General features: G+C 36.6%; 2 protein-coding genes across 3 annotated transcripts in view; one reads left to right on the top strand and one right to left on the bottom strand.

The window, feature by feature from the left end:
- LOC131440229 (ATP-binding cassette sub-family G member 5) overlaps window positions 1–18,266 on the bottom strand; it is a 37,510-nt gene extending 19,244 nt beyond the window's left edge. The window contains exons 1-3 of the mRNA XM_058611322.1: window positions 18,213–18,266; window positions 9,275–9,873; window positions 9,067–9,210 (exon numbers count right to left, since the gene is read on the bottom strand). Of these exons, the coding sequence (XP_058467305.1) occupies window positions 9,067–9,210; window positions 9,275–9,873; window positions 18,213–18,266 (797 nt within the window). The remainder of the gene's footprint in view (window positions 1–9,066; window positions 9,211–9,274; window positions 9,874–18,212) is intronic.
- A 728-nt stretch (window positions 18,267–18,994) lies between these two features.
- The window catches only part of LOC131440227 (ATP-binding cassette sub-family G member 8), a 122,482-nt gene continuing 118,016 nt past the window's right edge, over window positions 18,995–23,460 (top strand). For both annotated transcript variants that reach the window (XM_058611319.1, XM_058611318.1), the window contains exon 1: window positions 18,995–20,219. The gene's annotated coding sequence lies outside the window, so the exon portion shown is untranslated. The remainder of the gene's footprint in view (window positions 20,220–23,460) is intronic.

Raw genomic sequence — 23,460 nt, 5'->3', positions numbered from 1 at the left:
CAACAGCGCGACTAGAACCGGGGAACATTAGATCAAAAAACACATCGGTTAATCGACTGAACCACAGAAGCACATATCTACTTGTAGAATAATTGATACATATTAATCCATACACCGATAGCCGATCCAATAGCCGAGTGCAAATTACATTCGTAGCGTGTAAAATGTTGTGCTTGAATTGCATCGTTTGTAGAATTATGTCACCAGTAAAATTTTATTTTTTTTTTTTGTGCAGATTTCGTTTTCACTAGGATCAGCTTTCAAACGATAAATTAACCCTCAAAACAAACATCCATAAATGGTCGAGTTTATTATTTTTTTTTTTGAAGACTTGTTTATAACGTTTGTGTAATTATCAGGGTAAACTCTTTGATCATAAGTTGAATAGTTGAAATTTTTCACTTTGCAACTTCGATTATACAATGAGCTATGGTTTTTTTTTAAATTTATCGTATTTGGATTTTTGTCACGAAGGTGTACTATTAATCACTAAAGGAATTTTGCTGTACGCGTGATCTAGCCTGTGGTAAAGGAATAATATCCTGAATCGTGGTTACATGCCTCATATTGATATTGATGCAAGAGTGAAAAAAAAATTGCATAAAAACTAGCAGCACTTGCTTTTTGCTTCCGCTCTTTCTACCAACAACGATGCTCTCAACCCACTACACACTGCAGGCTATCGCCAGCAATTCGCCGCAGAAGCGTGACAAAATGTGTGCCGGTCGATGAAGGTAGAGTGGGTGCGCGAACGTGCAGCATTCTCATGTTTCTTTTTTGTTCTAGACTTGGTACAAAACACAAAAAAATAACGAAACGAAACGATACGAATCGAGTCACGCACATAACCCCAACATGCCATCGTGTTCGTGGGTGCTTGTAGATCACGTCAAGCCATAAATTTTACTGCCAACGTGGCACGGTTCGTGAGTTTGGTTATTCACGAACTGAACTATGAATAAACTAACAGCGTACTATGAATGGTAATTATTCCACATATTCGACTACGCCATTGGAGTCAGTGATCTGTTAGGATTGTCCTTGAAACGAAGAGATCATTCATCTTTCGCATATTCTCATTGTCGTCCATTACCGGGAAGCCAAAGGTAGAAAACGAGTACAGAATAAAGTGAGCGGGAAATACTCACGACCAGATAGGAAATCCAAACTGCTTTGGCCACAGTGAAATTCTGTGAGGACAAACGAAGAGAATGAGTGGCGACAGCGATTCAATTATGATCGATGAGTGTGAGAAACTGTGTACATGCAGAAAAGTATCACGGTTGCGAAAAACGCGAGAGTGAGTACTGTTTAGTCAGAGAGCGCTCGCAGATGATGTTTATCGTAGAAATGCAACTTGCTTTTCCAATGTCTGCTACCAAATGTCAGCAACAATGCAGCCCAATTGTAACGAAATGCAATGCTTTTAGTTGGTACTTGAAGGAAACATGACGCACAATATGAATCGCGTTTGATTGTAGCACTAAGTTCAAGCATTGTCATTTTTTATTTTATAAATTATAATGAATCACTTCTTGTCGGGTTATTTCAGTCAGTCACGTGGAATGAGGTGACATAATTTCACGATAATTTATTAAGTAAATCTACTCACCTTGGGATGCGTCACTACATCCTGTGGGGATACATGAGGTGAAATGCTCCACTTGCTTTTCTAAAAAATTACCGAAAGTTTTTGAAACAATGCTAATGAAAATGAAAGGTCTAGCATATCTCTACACGCAAGCCATGTTTGAAGACGAAGATGTAAGTTCATTCAAATACAGGTGAGGTATCTACAATTTCATTGAAAACCATTCAGAGTTATCGTGGAGTAGAAGAATCCAAAACAAGGAGCAAAATTGTTTTCAACATTTTAGCATCAGCCATAAATTTAAAAAATAATCATGAATAATGGTCTCATCTGGAAAATGTACATGTTATTATACAACTAGAACTTTCTTTACATTTAGGAATGCATGCTGCCTCCTATCTTGTGCATTTTATTGAATTATTTGTTAATTTATTTGTTACAGCTCAAGATTCAAGAAGAGCTAGACAGAAACGGCTTGGCATGTATAATTAAAAACAAATAAAACTTTTTACTGGATTTCGTCGTTACTCATTTTGCTGTTTCGATTGCGACCATTCATCTCTCGGACCAGAAACCTTTTTGTCGCTAGAGGCGGCCGTTTAGAGCAGTATATCAATCACACCTTCCCGCATAGGCGTGGCTGCCAGACTGCTGCCAAACGGCTGCCAGTGGGTATGATGTTCTGGTGTTCGGTTGCCTCACCGTTGTCAAACATTCCTAAATTAAAACAGATACCAGGATTTCTCCTAGTCGATTTCGGTTCTACACACTAAGATTTAATTCCTTTGTTCGGTAATATTTTTGACGAAATCTTTTGGTAATCTATAGAAATAACCGATATTTCGGTACATGGGTTTTATTTTACAACAATTATGCAAATTAACGTAATTAGTTTAAGTTAAGTTTAAGTATTAGTTTAACGTAAATTTTCATTACAGAATTCTATATTAGATATACAATTTATACGGTAAACCTGAATAGTCGCCGAATACGGTAAAAATCATACTGTCCGTTTTGTAAAGTTATCTTCCAATAATCAAACTTCTGTGAAAACTGATTGTCATGAAATTAACTGTCAAACAGTTATTAAAATATTCAGTGAGTGTCTTTTTATTAACCAAACGAAAAAAATGTTGAAGGGTTCATCGAATGGATTGAGGTACAGGTGATAAAAGTTTTTAAGACATCAGAGCCACTAACAGCTTTTTGTTTACTTATAGGCAGAAAATAATTTTGTATCACTTGTCCACTTGCTGTCAACACAAATCGTTCAAGGGTAATTTTTGTTGAACTCGACGGATTGTGCAGTGTTTTGGAAGGCGCTCATAATTCCGGTCAGTCGGAACATCTGACACTTTTTAAATTTCTCGTTGAATAAAACCATTTTCTCCATTCGTTTTTGTGGATATGTGTTGCTTTTGAAATCCGAAAATCCAGAATTTTAACCAAAGGAAAACAAACAAACAAAAATTACCGAACAATCTTTTAGATCCATTTGGTTTACAGTATACGGTAGTTGTTTGACAGTTCAGCAATTACCGAACGATTGGTAATCAATTCAACTACCGAACTAATTACCGAACGTTCAGCTGTTGAAAATTCGGTAAAAAATTACCGAATACTGCGAAATTTTCTAAGTGTGTACATTTTTAGTGCCTTTGGTTTATTTTTTCAATTGGAAGTATGAAGCATGAAGGACAATAAAATTGCTTTCTCACTACCGAACATGATATGTAATTCTTCTTCTTTAAAAATACCCATATTTCAAGTTCTTTTACTTTATCTCTAGTCTCGTTTTTATTTTTGTATGCACATGCAGCATTGACGAATATCAAATGAAGTCGAACAAAAAAAAAGAGAAGAGCGAATAAGCAAGACATGGCGTGATGCAATTTCGCCTAAGCAATTTTATTAGCAGCCGGAATACAACCAGGCTTCTGTCAGAATACCTTTCAAGCAGAAAACGGACTCGAATTCACTCTAACAGATGATGATCAAATGTACAGCAATTCCATTTGAATTCGAAGGTCGATTTTTGGTCCTCTTTTTGTTTCAAATTTTGAATTCGTAATTTTTACTTGAGTCTAACTTTTGAGAAGTTCCTAGGCGAAAAATCCTTGGAAATATACAAAATCGTATATCCCAAAAACGGTTGGTCCGATTAATTTGGTATCTTCAGCAATGTTTTAAGTCACCATTGAGGCTGTATGAAGAAGATATTAAAGATTAAAAAAAACTGTAGTTTATTTATTTCGAAAACAAAGCTTCAGTTATCTCAAGAAACGCATTTTTTATTTTTTTTTTGTGTTGTAGCTAATAATGGGAAAAGTTTATTGCTCTCTAGGTGAAAATGAAGGAATAATTAAGAAAAAAAAGCTTTAGTCTTTAGAAATAGGTAGATTTTATTTAAAATGTTGACATATTATTAAAAATAATTTTTGACTAAACTTTATGAAAGTATGCGAAGTTTATTTTTTTATTTTTACTACCCCAATTTTTTTTCATTTTTTTTGTCTTTATCTATACAAACTTAATAGAATTACTGGAGAAACTGACTTTCGGTCGTAGCTCCGCAAACCCCTAGTGTTATATACCATTCAACTCAGCTTGACGACATCGGAAAATGTATGAGAGTGTATGTGTGTGAGTGTGCGCATGTGTGTATGCACCTTCTTAAAGATTTCCTCTCCACACAATTTTCTCGGAGATGGCTGAGCCGATTTTTAACAAACTTACGCTCGCCTGAAAGCTACTATTGTGTTGTGAATCAAGTTCGAAGATCAAATGGCTGTCACTTCCTGTTCCGGAGATATGAAGGTATAAGTGACGTAATCGACAAAACGAATTTTTCTTCTCTACACAATTTCTTCACAGTGGCTGAACCGATTTCTACAAGCTTAAGCTCATTTGAAAGCTGCTGTTAAGCTGTGGGCTGACACTTTCGGGTTTGGAGTTGGGATCGTAGAAGTGACGTTACCGGTAAACCGCACTTTTTTTCTATACGCTCAGATTTCTCGGAGATGGCCTAACCGATTTCATCAAGTTTAAGCTCATTTGAAAGCTAATATTAAATTATTGATCAAGTTAGATGACCATATGACTAAGTATTCCGGTTCGATATAATCGTATAAGTGACGCAATCGACAAATAGCACTATTTTCTATCCGCAAAATTTTATCAGATTTTTAAATGGTATCTCTGGAACCGGTAGTTCAAATGTATTATTTTCAATACATTTGGTTTGAAGAATTCTGCCGAATATATGACGTAAGCGCTGAAGTATACCCTTCTTTTCTAGGTAAATCCATCTCAACGAATTTGTATTAAAAATGAACCGAAATTCGTATTGATTTTTTTTCTAATAAACAAATAATGTTGTAATGGGACTATGTGAATGACAAGAGTATAGACTTATCACAACACTAAGTGGATTACGACTAGGGCTTTTATGTTCAATTCCACCACATTTTTGGAACAATATTTTACTTAAAACCTTTGCACCTTAAATTTTGCATACAAAATATTGGATAAAAATATCAAAAATGAATATATAAAAATTCTTAAAAATCCACATAATTTTCAAAGACTGTAACATTTTTCCATTACTTCTTCAGCTTTTATAATTAGCTCAGTGTTAATGATACTGCTCTATACCGATTTTTCAAAAGAACAAGAACAAGAAAGGCATTACCACACTACCAGGTGGTTTGAAATAGGTTTTCGTTTCAGCATTACAACCTATCCAACCAAGCCATTAAATAGAATCTAACTGACATTGAACCTTTTTTGTACGTAGCACTCACCCCTTAAAAAATATTGACATTCTGAAACCTGAGGGTTGAACTGGGCCCGGAGGCCTGGGTGTTATGTACCTTTTGGATCAGTTTATAGAGATCACCAAATGTCTGTGTGTGTATGAAAATTTCCGTGAACTAATTTTCCTCAGAGATGACTGTTGAGCCGATTTCAACAAACGGAAACTTAAATGAAAGGTCTAGTAATCATAACTTATGATCAAAAAAGAACCGGAATTTTCTTTTTAAAATTCCCGCGCTTGTCCAATCGGTGAACTTTTATTCTCTCAACGTTGGCAACACTTTTATACACATTCTGTCAAATTTTGACGCATATCGTACGATTAGTTTTTGTTTGGCGTCTATACAAAGAAGTTGAAAAATTTTCGTGTGGCGATTTTTATAATGGATGAAAATTTAGAACAAAGTGCGTGCATTAAATTTTGTGTTGCAAATGGATTTAAGTGTTCCGAAACGTTGAAAATGTTAGAAAAGGCCTTTCGTGAATCGTGTCTAGGAAAAACACAGGCATACGAGTGGTATAAACGCTTCAAAGGTGGTCGTACAAGCTTGGATCATGATGAGATCCCTGGCCGCCCAACAACATCTGTTACTGAAGAAAACATTGAATCGGCGAAGCAAATCGTGTTGCAAAATCGTTCTGTATCGATTAGAGAGATTGCTGTGTTGTTGGGCATCTCTTATGGATCAGCCGAACACATTTTAACTGATGTTTTGGGTTTGAAACGCCAAACAAAAACTAATCATACGATATGCGTCAAAATTTGACAGAATGTGTATAAAAGTGTTGCCAACGTTGAGAGAATAAAAGTTTACCGATTGGACAAGCGCGGCAATTTTAAAATGAAAATTCCGGTTCTTTTTTGATCATAAGGTATATAGAATTCCCGAAGTTTATTCCTATCCAACTACTGGATCCGGAATAATAGGATAAAATGTGACTAAAATTAAAATATACGCACTAACTTCTCCCAGAGTTGATTGAGTCATCTCTTTTCACAATGTTAGAATAAAATAAAATTTTAATTAACTCCCAAAAAATTTCTGAATTTAATATGAACCTGATTTACTGTTCTACAATTACAAGGTTATTAGTGTAAGTGAAGAGGGAAATAGCTTAAGTCGATTTTTAGAAACTCCAGAGATGATTAGCCCGATTGTTTCAAACTTTCAATCAAAGGAAATGTCTTACATCCGATTCCGATTTCGAAATTCTAAACTGAACAATGATAAAAATGTCAAGCCGTCATTCTAAATGACGATGAAACAAACGTAGAAACTCTTCGGAACAGTGCTGAAAACTATTCCTATTTACTGGTATTGTTAGCTGATGACAAGCCGAACCAACCATGACTATACCAGTCATCGATTTCCGATTCCGGAAATGCCGGAAATAATGGTTGAATATACCAAAACCGGACTCTTACTTTCCGGATTTTACGAAGTTAGATTCAAATAAAAGGTATTATGGTCTCGTACAAAACTTATGAATTTTATTCGGATCCATCTCCCGTTGCCGGAATTACAGGGTGATGAGTGTTTAAATTTTTAAACCGTTGTTTCGAGTGACGACACATGGGCTCAAAACTAGTCAAATTTTGTGAAACATGTTGATTACAGTCCATAAGAACTGACTTCGACCATGCCAGTCTGCGTATTCCGGTAATATGGAATACACTTTTCTCAGATAATTCCAAATGGAATACACTTTTCTTTTTTCTTATTACACAAAATTAGGTTCAAATGAAAGGTGTTATATTAAACTGCTAAGCTTTGTTCGGATTCTACTTCTGGTATTGAAATTACGGATTGAGGAGCGCTTAAAATTTGTTTTGTGCGACTATGCAGAAAATGTTTCAAAAACATCTAAAATGTAAAGTAATTACTATTTTGTAGGTCATATGAGACTAATTTTAAATATGAGAATGGCACCATTACCCCACTACATGGATAAAAAAGTTTTGTTTTGTATTTCAAACCGTTGATTGGGTTTTTTATGTTACGATTGAAAACTTGGTGTATTTTTGAACTAGTAAATTGAAAACATACCAAATAGTGAGAAATGCTTAGTAGTTTCCTTAGTGAAACTTTCTTTCTTAGTAACGGATAGATTGTGACTGATCTTATTCTGATTTCTGGTAAAAAATAAGTGTATTTGAAAGAACAGTTTATTTTCTATAAAACACAAAACAAGCTCTGCAATGCATATAAGTCTTTAATCAAAACCGAAAAAATGAGATTCTTTCTAATATAAAGTTGAATTTAAACTTCTCGCAAATGCTATATAAATTAGTTTAGATATCCAGGCACGCATATGAGCTGTGTTGAAATTTTGAATGAGCATACTGACGAACGCTCACAGTTGTCGCTGCGATCGACACAATTTTGGGTGACTCATTCACATCATGCTAAATTTTTGTTTCACTGTAGATTAAAATCACAAACATATTTTTGTTTTATTCTAATCGAATAAAAATAAAATGCGTGTTTTACACTAGTAGAAATTGTGTGAGAAGTATTAACGTTGTTGTTGGAAAATGTCGTCAATAGACAAGAGAATTTCGTTATCGTTCCAGAACGAAATGGTACGCTTTGAAAGATCGCGGAGAACTGTCGAGTAGGTGGCCCAACATATAGCAAATTCAAAATGACAACGATTTTAAAACAAAATAGTTCGAGCCTGTTTATCTGTTATCTGTGATTTAGCAAACAAAGGACGACCCTTTTCCCAGAAAATCAGCTTTTAAATGTAAGATTTTTTTTTATTAATCTGGAAAGATATACTACATGGAATGAAAAGTTCTTTGGTCTTCTTACAGAAAAGACGTGAATATTTTAGTTGAGAACAAGCCTCTAGATAGCCTAATACCAAATTCCATGACAATCTATCCATTAGTGTTTGAATAACAACTAATCGTGTCAGACAAGTTTTAGTTTTCGTCAAGCTTTGGAAAAAGATGAGTTTCGTGATCTGATAAAACAGCAACGATGATTGATTTGTGGTATGGATTGGACCACCATCCCCCGTATTCTCCAGACCTGGCCCCCAGCGACTACTATCAATTTCCAAACCTGAAAAGGTTTCTCGAGGAAAAGAAATTTTCGTCGAATGTTGAGAACATTGTAGAAACGAAACCCTATTTTGAATGCCTTGACAATTTTTTTCCAAAGGACATCAAAATGTTGGAGGACCGATGGTTCAAGTGTATCGCTCTAGATTGATAATCTACTGAAGAATAAAAAAGATTTCACTTTTTACCGTGAACTTTTTCTTTGTTAGGCCCGGGACTTCTCATTCCATGTAGTATAAATCCAATTAACGGCTATAGGAAAAATATGTTCATTCAATTAGGGTAGACTTTTTGCTACATTATTCTTCATGGAACATATCGAAATCCCTTTCTCGATTCGGATTACATTTTCTGATTCATATGTTCTTAGCAATCGATCTACATACACTAAAATGTAAAAACAATTTCTAACACTTTAAACATTTAAATCAGACAAATAAGACAAGAAATAAGATTATATGAAAATACATAGTTTCAAGCAAAATATCCATCCGATTCGCGAGTCTGTTTGTTATTATTTGAAACTCAAAAGCTATCATTTGATTGGAACATATAACCGCGCTTAGATAATCTTTTCCGGCTCACTTACCTGCGGTCAACTGTCGACAAGCAGAGATAGTACATCAAAGGATTCTCCAACTGTGGACAAGGGAACCCTATACCATGGAAGTACTCCAGCATGGCTCTAGTTCCGCCAGAATAAACGACTCCTCCTAAACAAAGGAAAAGAGCCCTATAAAAAAGAAACAAAATAAATCAATCGGTGAAATGTCACTGTGCCTTAAAATGTATATTACCTATCCAGAAACGGAAACACATCAGATCGAGGTTTCTCCATCGATAGAAGAATACCGCAACCAGTTTTCTTGGCCGAATTGGAAAGAATGCTGATCAACAGATAAGCACTTAAAGGATCCAAGCCTTGCGTCGGTTCGTCCAGTAGCAACATGACGGGATCACGAACCAACTGCACTCCAATTGCTAATCGACGTTTTTCGCTTATATTTAGATTTTCTACTTTTTTATGCGAAACCTGTGACAGTGCCAAATCGGCCAGTACTTGACGAACCTTGGAACTTTTCAGATATCCGCCCAAAATGGTTGGCGTATAATTGAGCGTCTGTGATACGGTAAGACCGGGCACGAATGCACAAGCCTGAGTCACGTAACCGCAACGTTGCTGGAACAGTGATTTTGTCAGAGGAGACCCGTTCAGGAGCACTTGTCCGCGGGAGGATCCTTCCGATCGACGTGCAATCACGTCCAACAGGGCTCGTTTTCCGCTACCCTTCGATCCGAGTATAGCCATCACTTCACCGCTGTGTACGGTCAAGTGAACTCCTTTGAGCACGAGTGCCGATTGACCGCCACCATTGAAGCAACCACCGGTATCAACCTGCGAAAGAGGCATTGAAACATTTTTTTCAGATATTCCAGACGTAAATGATTCCTAATGACTGTTTTATTACAAATGTTCTAAAAAATTTTTTTATTTTGTCTACTAATTTTTATACTTTAATTTTCTTAAATGGAATTATGAATGGCACGAGCTGAGCGCTATTACGATTAAATTCGCACAAAACGTATCAGCGATTGAGCGCAGTGGGCTTAAGACACGTTTTGTTCGCTGGTAAAACTGGCACACATTTACAACCAAAATGCTTTTATAGTAGATTTTTCACGTATAGCGAAAATGTTCATTATTTGTTACAGACCAGAATCTTTAAGAATATGATAGTACTTCATACGGCGTGTTGAATTTAGATTAGCAATGAGGTTTGAAGTAACTGCCCAAGTAACAATTTTGGTTATGCTAGCTTATTTGTAACTAGTTTGCAACCAGAAATTTGAGACATTGTTACTGACATCTAACCACTTGCGTGACTCAAAAAGCGCAGTTTCTACTAGTTTCTATGTCGGTTAAAAATAAGTTATCGTTACGTTATAATGCCATACTGAAATAACTTATTTTCCATAACTTATAAAAATAACTTATTTTCAAGTAAACTAGTTGAAACTTTGTTGCCATCGACATTATAAACATTGAATGAATCCATAATGTTTTTTTATCAAGAATAAAATAGACAGTATAGTATTTGAAATTACAAATTTGATACAAGGTGCAAATTTCAGAACGATTTTGAAACTATCAAGCGGAATTAAATTTGAATTAACTGTTTTGTATGCCCATTTGATCAAAATCTGTTTATCAAAATATGAACAATAAACAACGAACAAACCTTATGTTCAGTTATGTTAACCTTGTAATATCACAATCGAAATTTAATCCCCATATTGTTTTCTTCGAGTTTATAATAGTGCATAGAACAAAAAGGACTATTCTGCCTTTCATTATTTTCGCCAAAAAGTGGTTTTAAAAAAAGTAATATCCTGGTTTTATTTATGTTTTATACACTTCTTGCGACTCCATAGTGTGATGACCATCTTCAAGCCAACAAAAGTTTTTCAGGTTGCATTTCCGTTATCATTACATTGGGAAAACCTACCGATAGCTATCTGAATCAATGCAGAAATTGTATGTTCTAATCTTATACTATCAAAGTTATTGCTACATCAATTAACCGCAACGATTCAAATATACGCTTACGTATTTATAATGGTTTCGCAACCTTTTTTCAACTAGAAGCTAAAACCATAGCTGTGATTAAAGATATGTTAGAATCAAGTAACGAAAACTTACAAATGATAGTTCGTTCAATGTTTATGTTATAAAGAAACACTGCCGGCACCTTGTTTTAACCAGCATAACATAAGATAGACTTGCGACACGACGCACAGTGGGCCAAAACTGGAAAAAGATGGACAAAAGTCTGTACTGACTTTCACTGATTTCTAAGAGCTAACGTGTCTTCGAAGAATTTTTACAAGATTATATTACGCTTCTTCTTTATCACCTAAGTATCTACTACAAAGTGTGCATAAATACGCATAAACAAGCTCATGCTTGCACGCGCAGCTTAAGCAAATTGTTGTGATAATTATTTTGTTTACTTTTTGATAATTAACATGATTAGAAAAAATCTAAGTGGAACTCGATGCAATTTTTTAGGCCTTTTCAAAGTCAGTTTTAAATATTGAAAATCCGAAAAATTATCAAAAGTTCAATACATATTTAAAAAAAGGAAAAATGTTTTCCAAATAAAATATGAAAATGTATTGTAAAAGTGCAAACGAAGAGATTTCATTTTTAATCGTGTAAATGAATTGAGTTATCGCGAAGCAACACGTTTTACACGTTACCGGTGAGCAGCTCCGAACCGATCAGCTCACTAAAGGGAATTGAGTCAATGTATCAGCTTATCAGCTCATTAAGATTGAACTGAAGGTTTGTTTCGAGCGCCGTTTTTTTTACTCCGTTTTTCTTTCATATGCATGATCGAAATCATTGATGCACAAAGAACAATACTATGCAAACTAACTTGTCTGCGAATTATTATTATGCCATATTTGAGAATATCTGCAAAAGTGGCATCCTTCAATGTCTCCTTAGCCTACTGAGTGAGAGGTAAGATTTCTTATTGACAATGGTTCATTCAATCCATTAAAGAAGGATAGATACACATTTGGAAGAACGAACAAAAGCTCATGTACACATTTCTTCTCATTTATAACTCGCTCTTCAAGAGCCAGCAGTGATGCCAGGTCATTTTTCAAAAATCTGTGACAATCCAAAAACTCTCACTATTTCCTACCGCTCTGTAGTTTTTGGTGCTAAACTGTGATCAATTTTAAAAACTATGATCGATTTCAGAATCTGTGTAAATCTGTGACTATTTTCAGAAATCTGTGAAAATCTGATTTTTTTTAAATCCGTGCGAAAGGTATCTGTGAAACACAGATTAATCTGTGAACCTGGCATCCCTGCTTACCAGTGTGGTGAACTGGTGAGCTGCGGTTCTTTTAAAAAGAGCTGTGAGCTATCAGCTCACTTTAAAGATTCGATTTACTGGAATAGCTTAGGAGCGAATTGCACATCTCTACGCTCACTGCAAAATTGAGTTACTGAAATAGCAGACGCGTGACGCCCTCCGTTTCTTAACCATTCATGGTTTCAGCATGGCCATAGTGAAAATGAGTCACACGAATAGTACTCATAATATTGCCATTGGAAAATAAATTGGATTAGGAATATATTTTCCTATAAGTATTGTAAAAGTTTGCTTCATTAAGTTGCATATTTCGCTTCAGTACAAGGTTTCTTAGGTAAAAATAGGTAAAATGTTGTATATTTTTTTCCAGAAAAGAAAAAACCTATGCATTACCTTCTACAAAATTATGGGATTTTATATTTTCTACAATTATTCCAAATAAAGTATGTTTAAAAAACTAACTGGAAACAAATTATGATTAGAAAGCTAGTTTTAAGGGAGGTTGTCATAATTCAATAACTAAAACTAACTTTGAAAAGGCCTAAAAAAAGTTCCATCGAGTTCCACTTAGATTCCACTTAGTATTGCGCATATCTTTTAATATAAATTTTGTAAAAATCAACTGCATAAAATGCAGTTAAATAACTCGAATCAAGTTATGAATTAAAAACTGATTTTAGGGGGGTTGCCATGAAAACGCTTTGTATATCCGAAACGGTGCGACCTACACTTTTGGTGTATTTGACAAAGTAAATTATTTTCAATAGTTCTAAAATTTTGCAGAAGAAAAAATTTTCTATCTCCTCAGAAAAAAAAGTTATAATTATATTTTTTGTCAAAGTAGGCCATGAATAATTAGGGATAGAATCGAATGTAGCGGTATATATTTGAAAAAAAATCTTAAAAGCAACTATATGCATTAAAAGAACGGTTTGGCAGCTACTGATTGATTTTTTTTCCATAAATACGTTTATTTCTTAAGGCAATTTACATAAGTTTTTCCTCGCCGTAGCTTCACTTTAACATAGAATTCTTATCCTCATATATTACTAATATAGTCACAACGATTTTAGTTTAATAAAACTTATTCCTCTTATTTTTTAAATATCATATTATTTGAACCAAATCAGCTACTGGTTTATGTCCACGTTTTTTATTGATTTGAACCACTACGTCGCACAGTGTTTGCTGAACGGGCGGTTTCCATAGAGCTATGACTGTAATTTAATGTCGTGGCGCCCGAGCGCGGTGAAGCTTACTCGGTTCTTCTAGTCAATTAGGCTATTTCTTCATGTGTTTCACATGCAGGGTAGTTTAATTGGCAAAACAATTTTCCCGAATAGGAGCTAGCTACGAGTTCTAGTCCCGATTCTGCAGTAGCCTTTATGCGGTTTTCATTACAAAGTTACATTCGCATGTCATTATTTCAATCTGTTTTCCTCGTTAGATACGGGTCAAATTAAAAAACAGGTATAAAAATATTAGAATTAAAAATTAAATTGAAAAAACCTGTTTAATCCACCCAGTGGTGTATTGATGCCTTTCTCATAACACACACACATTCTCATATATAAATGTGTTATTCTTAAAAATAATTTTCTTTGATTCTTAAAAAAACAAAAAGGTTTGTCCATAAACTAGTATAACCAACAGAGTGAAACAGTACTCAGGTCGGTTATGCCGTCTCTGAGGAAACGAAAAGAGATACTTCCGAAACCGGAATCTGGGACCCGGTATAAGCGAAGTTGGTTCGAGAAAAGTGACTGGAATCCATTTTTGAGCCTATGGCTACAATCTTCGCTCGTTCATCAAAAACCCAAGAACAAGGAAAGCCAAATTACTGTTTGGCCGTCTATTGACAATGACTACCAATTGGAATAGTTTTTGGCAAGTTTAAAAATTATTTTACTTTTCACTTCCGGTGCTTCCGGAATCAGAAAACGAGAACCGGCTATGCTGGTTTTTTGGTTGTCTATTGACAATGGCTGTCGATTGGAATAGTTTCGAGGCAAGTTAAGTATTTTTTGCGTGTTTTGTTTCGCTGCTTCAAGTGACGGTATCCAATTTTGAACACACTTCACCATATAATTCAGAAACTTTGAATGGGAACGTTAAGCCTTTCATTTGAATTTGAGTTTGTAAAAATCGATTCAGCCATCTCCTGGGAAAGTGAGTGACATAATTTTCACAGTTTCGATGCATTATTTCCACACAGAGAGAGAGACATCGTCGAGCAGAGTTGAATATTATATGACATTCGGCCCTCGGATCAAAAGTCGGTTTTTGCAGTGATTGTATTGCTTTTCTATATGAGAAAGGCAAAAAAGGTTAAAGCGGCTGGATAAAAACGATTTTACACAGCTGTATTGAACTTCTCATTTCAACATAAAACCTAATATTGCATCAATAAATTTTATCGCATTTAATTCATCTAATTCTACCCAATCTATCTATCTAAGGGCACAGATAAAAGTTTAACTGAATTGTTAGCCAGGACTTTTTATATTAATAAACAAAATACTTTTTAATTTCTTCTGAAGCGGTTTAAACTCAGAGTCAAACATCGTTTAAAATATAGGGAAAAACACGTAAAAACTGCACTCGAAAAAAACGTATCACTTTCATTTGTGCATAACTTTTTATTGGATGGGTGAAATTTGATGAAATGTTGTAATGTTTACAGAATTTCGCTTGTATTTGTCAAGTAGTTATCTACATGACTTCCCGGGTTAGCAGTTCAATGTATAGAACGGCTTACATACTAGTTGTGGCATGTTCGAGCCCTGACCTGGAAGGATTCTTAATGTCAGTAGAATCGTAGCACCAGTCATGCAGTGGTCCTGTAAACTATAAATCGGCTGCGTAGTCGGTTGTAACATAAGGTCGAATTCCACAAAAGGAATGTAATACCAAGGACACCGAGCAGATCCTCGGCGGGTTTTTGCGTCAGCAAGTCCCGCCTGGAATTTTCGAAGAAGGTCCGGAAGAAGAAGTTTGACTAATTTCCCAGGAATCAGAATCAGGAATCAGAATAAAATGACTCAAACGGCACGTTCCCCGTGTTTTTTCGGGGATTAGTGCCTTGCCGTGAGTTGTCATGTAGGGTTACAAGGTGATGTAGGGTTACAAGACGGCACAAACATACCTACAGCAGGCAGTTTAAAACTTATAAGAAGTATAAACCACTAGCGAGTTAAAAATCCAAGGATATCTCCAAGTCTTAGTCCCTTAAACAGCGGTTCATCTATGTAATAGTAACCGAAAACACGATGTCTTAATTGTGAAACTGCAGGGCAATTACATATTAAATTATATGAACTCCCATAATCTGATCTTACAAACCAGTTGCGGCATGTTCGAGCCCCGACCTGGAAGGATTCTTAATGTCAGTAGAATCGTAGCACTAGTCATGCAGTCATGGTTCTGTAAACTATAAATCGGCTGCGTAATCGGTTGTAACATAAGGTCGAATTCCACAAAACCGGAGACACCGAGCAGATCGTCGGCGGGTTTTTGCGTCAGCAAGTCCCGCCTGGAATTTTCGAAGAAGGTCCGGAAGAAGAAGTTTGACTAATTTCTCAAGTACTTAATGTGATAAGCGATCTGTGGATACAGTAAATTCAGCACGTTGTACATACCGACCAGTACCATCAACGGCCAAATATAGCACATGATCTGAAAACATATAGATGGGCCTAACTCATAGATGACGCTAGTTTTATTGCAGCCGCCTATTTTTCAGTTAACCTTCAAAACACAGCTGTTAAAATTCAATGATATTCTATTCATTAGTTTTTGAGTTATTGTGCTAAGAGTGACGCTACTTTCAGAACAATGGATCAAAAACCATTTCGTGCTTTAATTTGACACTGCTTCTTGATAAGAAAAAATACCGTTCAAGCGAAGCAATGGCTTGAAAAGTATTATGGAGACTCCGATTGGTTTGTGGACATTCAAATGAGGCGGTAATACCAGAGAACATAAATAAATCAACAAAATCGTTTTGAATGATCGAAAAGTGAAGTTGCGTGAGTTAGCTGACATCGTAAAGATATCAAAAGAACGTGTTGACTTTATATTACATAAGCATTTGACTATGGGAAAGCTTTGTTCAATGTGGGTGCCGCGTTTGCAAACTGTTGACCAAAAACGGGAACGTGTTGATGATTCCGAGCAGTGTTTGGCCGTGTTTCAACGTAACTAAAAGGAATTTTTGCGTTGATAGATGACAATGGATGAAACATGGATTCATCGCTTCACTCCAGAATCAAAACAATCGTCATCTGAGTGGACTGGAGCAACTGGTGAACCTCGTTCAAAGCGCCCGAAAGCACAACAATCGGCTGGGAAGGTTATGGCCTCGGTATTTTGGGAAGTGCGTGGTGTAATATTTATCGACTATCTTGAGAACGGAAATACCATTAACAGTGAATATTATATAGCGTTATTTGAACGTTTAAAGGCTGAGATTGCAAAGGAACGACCGCTTATGGCAAAAAAAAATTGTTTCATAAACATAACGCACCGCGTCACAAGTCAATCGAAACAATGGCAAAACTACTTGAATTGAACTTCGAATTGTTCCCACATCCATCGTATTCGCCAGATTTGGCTCCTAGTGACTACTGGCTGTTCGCAGACCTGAAAATACATGCTCGCCGGTAAGAAACTTCACATGAAGGCCTATGAATAGGCCTCAGTTTCAGCGGTAACCTTGAAACTGACGTCTATTCTTAGGCAAAAAACAAATCGTTCTACAAAAGTGTTACAGCGGCGCTGGAATGATTGCGTGAGCTACGCATGGAGATGGAGATTGCGTTGATGAATAAAATTAATTTTGAACTAATAAAATCGTTAGGCTTTGTTACGCCACATACTCTTTGTTAGATCACAGACTTTCCACTATGGTTTAGGTGGATCTGGCATTGTGCCGTTACGCGAAACTGTTGATGGAGTGGTACGAAGTCAACGTAGTTTAATTCTGGGCGATTATAAAGGAATAACTTCGGTAAACAGGGAAAGTCTCCAAAAAAGACATCTGATCGAATTTGATCAGTGCCGGAACATGCGCCCTGGCGTTGTCATGACGAAAAATTAGGTCACGGCATTGTCGTGCTGAAACTCGGGCCTGGTTTGCTACATTGCATTGGGTCGTAGTACTTTTTCATGATTTCCACAATTAGGACCACAAACATTTAGCTAAAATTAGTCTTTGATTCAATATTTGCAATCCACTCTCTCATCCACATCCACATGAATTCCAAGTTATCATAATTATGCACTGTTGGAAAGCATCAGCAAGTGAGAATCGCTTTTTGTTTACATTTCATTTTTCAGGTAATTATCCGGTCGTTTCCGTGTTTATCTCTTAACTAATTAAACACAATTATACCGGATCAGTAATGAAAAATCCATGAAAATATTCAAAATCGGAAAACAAACTAAACAAAGAGATGCAGCTAAGGCCTATTGAAAAACGAGAGTTCTCCCACGCTTGGAATAATAAATACTTTGTTCAGTCTATCTGTCACTGCTCGTCCGATTACACGATTGTATATATAGGTATTATCAAAGAAAAAACACTGCGTATGTTTTCACATCAATCCAGTTACCCAAGCTTTGTTACATTCACAAACATTTCCACCAGCCGAACCAAGAACAGGCAAGATTTTCCTCGCGATACAAGTGACTTGTACGCGTCGCAAAACAGCAACCCGAAGAGGTCACGTCCATAATGGCTAGAATAAATGGTTCCTTCAAGTAGAGGGCCTTTCGGCACTTGACAAACATTCCAAGATTTCGCCGAAAAGAAATCACGTTGTTGCAAATCCAAACCCAAACTAACCTCGGTGGTATGGTAAATATTGTGTGCCTCCAGCACGTAGTCGCTGCCGATCATTTTGGTTTTCTCTTCGGACTGCTCCCGTTCTCACTAGGTTGGAAAGTTTATATGTACTCTCACAACCAAAACCGCTAGGCGATGATGAACTGTTGTCTGCGCTGTTCAACAGATGCACACAGTGAGAGTGAGAGAGAATAATGACACTGACTGGAGTGCGCGAAAATCCACCTTCCGCAAGAAACACAACTGACACACCGCGCGGTCCGTTCGCGACTAAAGCGATCGCCGTCGGAGGGCTCTAGGGGTTCTCTCGCGTGCTTGCGTGGGCTCTCGCGTTTTCGAATACGAATGTTCGAAAATGCATACATATGTTGGACCGTGAACGATGATATTTTGGTTGTGGAAGGGTAGCACTGTCGTTTCATCAAAGATTTTTCAGTTGAAACTAGTAGGTTTTCACGGTAAGGCTCAGGAAATCGTCAAAATCGTCGCTCACAACAAAAGCTGTCAATCTAGAAATGCGTGAGCACGTGTATTATTCAAAACTAGAACTGTGGTATATTTTTATATTGCACATGTCTTTTAACTAACCTACCAGAACCACAAAAGAAATCTGACCAATGAAGCAAAGTTGTCCCAAAGTTTTGTTGTTTATTTTCAAGACCACGGCGAAGAGCTGTTTTCGAAGTTGGTAGCTAGTGTCACAACCACACACTCACCAGCGTGCGCAGTGATCGCAACTTCGCGAGAGCCAACCGCTATCAACATGGCTACTCGGTGATCGTCTGCTCAGTAGAGGTTTCACTTCGCTGCCAGCCAGGCAAGGTTACTTCTTGCTGACGACGACCGTGCTTCTACAATTTCCAGTTATACAGAAAGGTGAATAGCTTTTCTCCTTTGCTAGTTTTAGCCGCGGGAGATCTGTAGTGGAACTAATCGAAACCCCTTTTTCCTGCCGTATTGGACATCTTAAATCGCGATAAGAGGGCATGCGATGCCCTTAGTTCTGTTCGTTTACGGATTTCGATTGCGCAAGGCGACCGAGCCAAGTGGAGCGCGTTCTCGATGAACCTACCTAGATTGGACGAGAGAAGTTTGACAGAATAATACGCGCACATTCGGTGTTTAATTGTTCAATGGTGGAACCAACAGTCCCCGAATGAAGCGAATTTGAAGGTTGAGTCTATTGTTCTACGTTTATTTTGTATGCAGTTTGAAGTGCTAATCAAAACATATCCGCTCGGCTATAAAGCAGTGACGAAAAAAAAAATTATGCCAAACCCGTACTATGAACCAAAAGCGTAAAATTACGGTCATTTCTTGAAGCTGATCGCGACGGTCTGATCAGTCAGTGGTTGTGAGTAGAAAACAACAAAAAAAGGCAACGTAGAAGATAATCGATTTTGTGCTGCTACCCGCGGGAAGACGAAGGAATTCCAGTCGGATCTGACCATCAGCATTTTTTGCTCCGTTTTCACTCGTTCGACGACGGTTGCTTTTGTGTTGGTGAACGAAAAAAAAAATCGGGTTCGTCGCTGCCTACTTGGAAGACAAATTCTTTTCGAGTCTGATCGAATGAAAAGTAGGCAATGATTTGTACGTGTTAAATGACTTGGCTGATTCAGAGGAGGCGAAATTTATTGACCCCGTTTTGTTACTGCATGCTTCACTGAGAAAACGCAATTTAAACTCTTGCGATAGTGCAGTGATTGGTCCAGCGCGTGTATTGACTAAGTGACGTGATATTGTTACTGCAAGAGGTGACCTCATCAAGAAAAAAAATACGCGGCTAGGTAGGAAGAAACTCCGAAGAAGCCGTGGGTGACAGAATTCTTATTGGAGTTGCAACTGTGTGTACTCAAGGAGAAACTAGGCACCGTCTTGCTAGACCCGTGTCGCAAAGTGCAGTTATAATTTATCTGATGAATTTTTCAACTGGAAAATACATTACGGATTAAGATTGATTCACGAGCAGCCGACGTTGGAGTACAGGAAACTAATTCTTTGAAGGTTTGTAAATTTGCATCGAAACGACTATCTTGATGGCATTTGTCTTATTGGTAATCGTTAGAACATGTTTTAACTCTGGATATTTGATCGTTTGGGTTTCAAAAAAAGTTCAAAATCTATTCTTGACAAATAACTCGCATTGTGTTTAACGAGAATGGTTCAAAATGGGACTCTTGGAAAAGCACATGAAATGCAAGAAACGTCGAGATTTTGTGTTACATCGAAAAAAAATCTGTTCCCCTAAGTCTCAGGCGAGGTCCACCACTTTTCTCTTTGTTTATTAATGACTCACCACCTAATCTGCGCAGGTGACATTTGTATTTTAATGTACATTGAAGAAAACAACAAAGACCTTTCTTCATTTTTATGTATTTTTCTTTTTAAACAAATAAACTTTGGACGAAAATTTAACGTTAGTTGTAAATTCATGGCGGGTTGGCGGTTCAATGCATAGGATGCTGGTCTCACAAGCCAGTTGTCGTATGTTCGAGCCCCGATTTGGAAGGATTCTTAGTGTTAGTAGGATCCATGGTACTAGCCATGCAATGATTCTGTATACTAAGAATCGGCTGCGAAGTCTGTTGAAACAGAAAGGCCAATTTCCACAAAAGGAATGTAATGCCAAAACTTTGGTTTGGTAAATTCATGGTTTCAAACATCTTTCAATAAAGTACTCTTTCCTCTAATGTAATGAAAATATTCACCTATTCACAATATATAACATGGATTTAAAATTATCTAAGCTGATCCTTCACTCCGCCCTCAGACGTTTCTTTCCACTGAATGAATTTATAGTGTACTTAAAACTCGTGTCGTTTTGATAACGTTTACCTGTCAACAATAACTTTGGAAATTGCAAACGAAGAATCGAGTTCCAACGTTTATAGAAAACGAACAAGAAAATTTTAACAGGTTATTGCTGGTAACTGCGATAAAAGTTGCCGTTTATGTTGGAAATAGACTACTGGGAAATCTACTCTGAAAGTAGATATGAATCTACAGCTAACGTGATAAGTAACTATGAAATAGTTTTGCATTTTTCATATACAGAGGATATGTAATCACTATGAAAACAGTTTTATAAATATCGGATTTTCGATTCCCGGAAGTAGTGATCAAAACCTTCTGCAACAGAACTTAATTCATTTTTTTAGAGACGCCTAAACCGATTTTCGTAAACTTAGACTCGAATGAAAGGTCTTACAGTTCTATAAGCTGTTATTGAGTTTTATTTGGATCCCACTTCTCGTTCCAAAATTACAAGGTAAAATGTATTCTTTTTCGAAAAAATTCTTTTAAGTTTGACACAAAACTGTTCCAAAATTATGTTCGTTTTAGTTGCTGGCCAAACAAACTATTTTCGACTGTATAGGTTTCTAGCTTCCGGTTCCAGCAGTACTGGGAATAGTGAAAACTCCTAAAACAAAACTGATCTCGTTTTCTCAAAAATGTCTAAACCGATCCTCACAAACTTAAGTTCAAATGAAACGTATGTACGGTTTAATAAGCCGCTATTGAATTGTATCCGGATCTGATTCCCGGTTCCGCAATTACACACACCTAAAAAAATCCCTGTGATTTTACATCTTATTAGATGCACATAAATGGAGCGTCGCTGTTCACGCAAACTCACGTAGAAGAACATTTAATATTGTGTCTAAAACTCCATGACATGAAATTCGTTGAAATAAAAAAAAAAAAGAATACTGATAGCAACCGCGCCGCGACTTGAACCGAGAATCATTGGATCGCAAGTACGTCTGTTAATTGACTGAGCCACAGAAGCATACATCTGCTTGGTTGGTATAAGGTGCATTTAAATTCATACAGTCGCACCTGCTAACAGAATGCAAGTTACAGTCGAAACCAGTAAAATTCAAGCTAATCTAACGTTGAGTCAATACAAATGAAATTTTCCGTCATTTGATGAATTAGGTCTTTATGAATTACATCGTATGAGGAATTAAGTCACCTGTATTATTCAATTTTTTTTTTGGTGTGCAGAGTGAAGTGTGTTTCAAATTACAAACCATCATTTTCAGCGATGAAGCAGAAAAAAAACGGGACAAATTATTCTAAATTTGGCTCAAAACTAGTCGCATACATATTGTTTTTTTTTTGTTCCTGGTCAAACGAACCGATTTCTTAAGTCGGTTTCTAGTTCCCGGTTTTGGAATTATTGGAAACAATGGTCAGACTCCGAAAACGAAACTGACTTCATTCTTGTTTTAATTTAAGATTCAAAGAATGTTTTTGTGGAGAAACTCTTATATATGAAAATATGAATAAAATGAGAAAGGCATTCTCACACCATTAGGTGGATTAAAACAGGTTTTTTTCGCAGTTCATATTAAACCGCTAAGTACCAGAGCAATATTTCTCCATATTGCCGGACCTAACTATAGTACCATATAGGTACAGTTAAGAACATCAAATCAGAAATTTATTTGTTGTCGAAATAAATAAATGAAAAAATTAACATTTTAAAGATTATTTGATTTCAAAGTTACCCCTTGACTGTGGTCCTGAGTGGTTCTTTGTGGCTGCCAATCGACTGCTTCGAAACGAGAGATAAATTTCTATCAAGCTCACCTCTCAATTGGTGTTTCGCGTACAGTGTGACACGTGGTACCATCCAGTTGGAACCACGTGCCGACTGAATCCAATTCTTTCGATTCGGTTAAAAATTAGGGTATCATCAACCTGTATATTTCTTCATGTTTGCGAAATTCAGTTGTTTGAAGTATGCTTTTTATGTACATTGTCGGCTGAAAGTCGTTAGTTTGGATTTTGGACATACTTTTTCGTCGGGCGAAAAGTTCCCGATCTGTTAAAGAAAGCAAGACATTTTTTTCCGAATTTCGGTTTTTTCATCAATGTATTCTTCGCGAAGACCAGTGATCCAACGGCGTTCCAGCATTTCTAAACCACTTTTCTACCACTATTTCTCCTTGACTTTAAAAACCGATTCAGCCTCCGCGATGATCTCATCATCCGATGATAATCTTTTCCAGAGTTTATTTTTTTCAATTTGGGGACAGAAAACCAGTCGTTAAGGGCTAAGTCTAGCTAATATGGTGAAGCGGTAGCCGAATGCCAAACGTAAAAATAAGAAAAAGATATGTGCACTTTGCACAAAAATGGTACATGTGATACCAAAAACCCTCGCATAACATGGAATTTAGTTATTACTACGATCGACTTGGGACGCATTATCAAGATTTTTCTTCTTCATTCCAGA

The sequence above is a fragment of the Malaya genurostris genome, chromosome 1 (genome assembly GCF_030247185.1).
Source record: "Malaya genurostris strain Urasoe2022 chromosome 1, Malgen_1.1, whole genome shotgun sequence".
Classification (NCBI taxonomy): Eukaryota; Metazoa; Arthropoda; class Insecta; order Diptera; family Culicidae; genus Malaya; species Malaya genurostris.
This window is presented reverse-complemented; position numbering and strand designations above follow the sequence as displayed.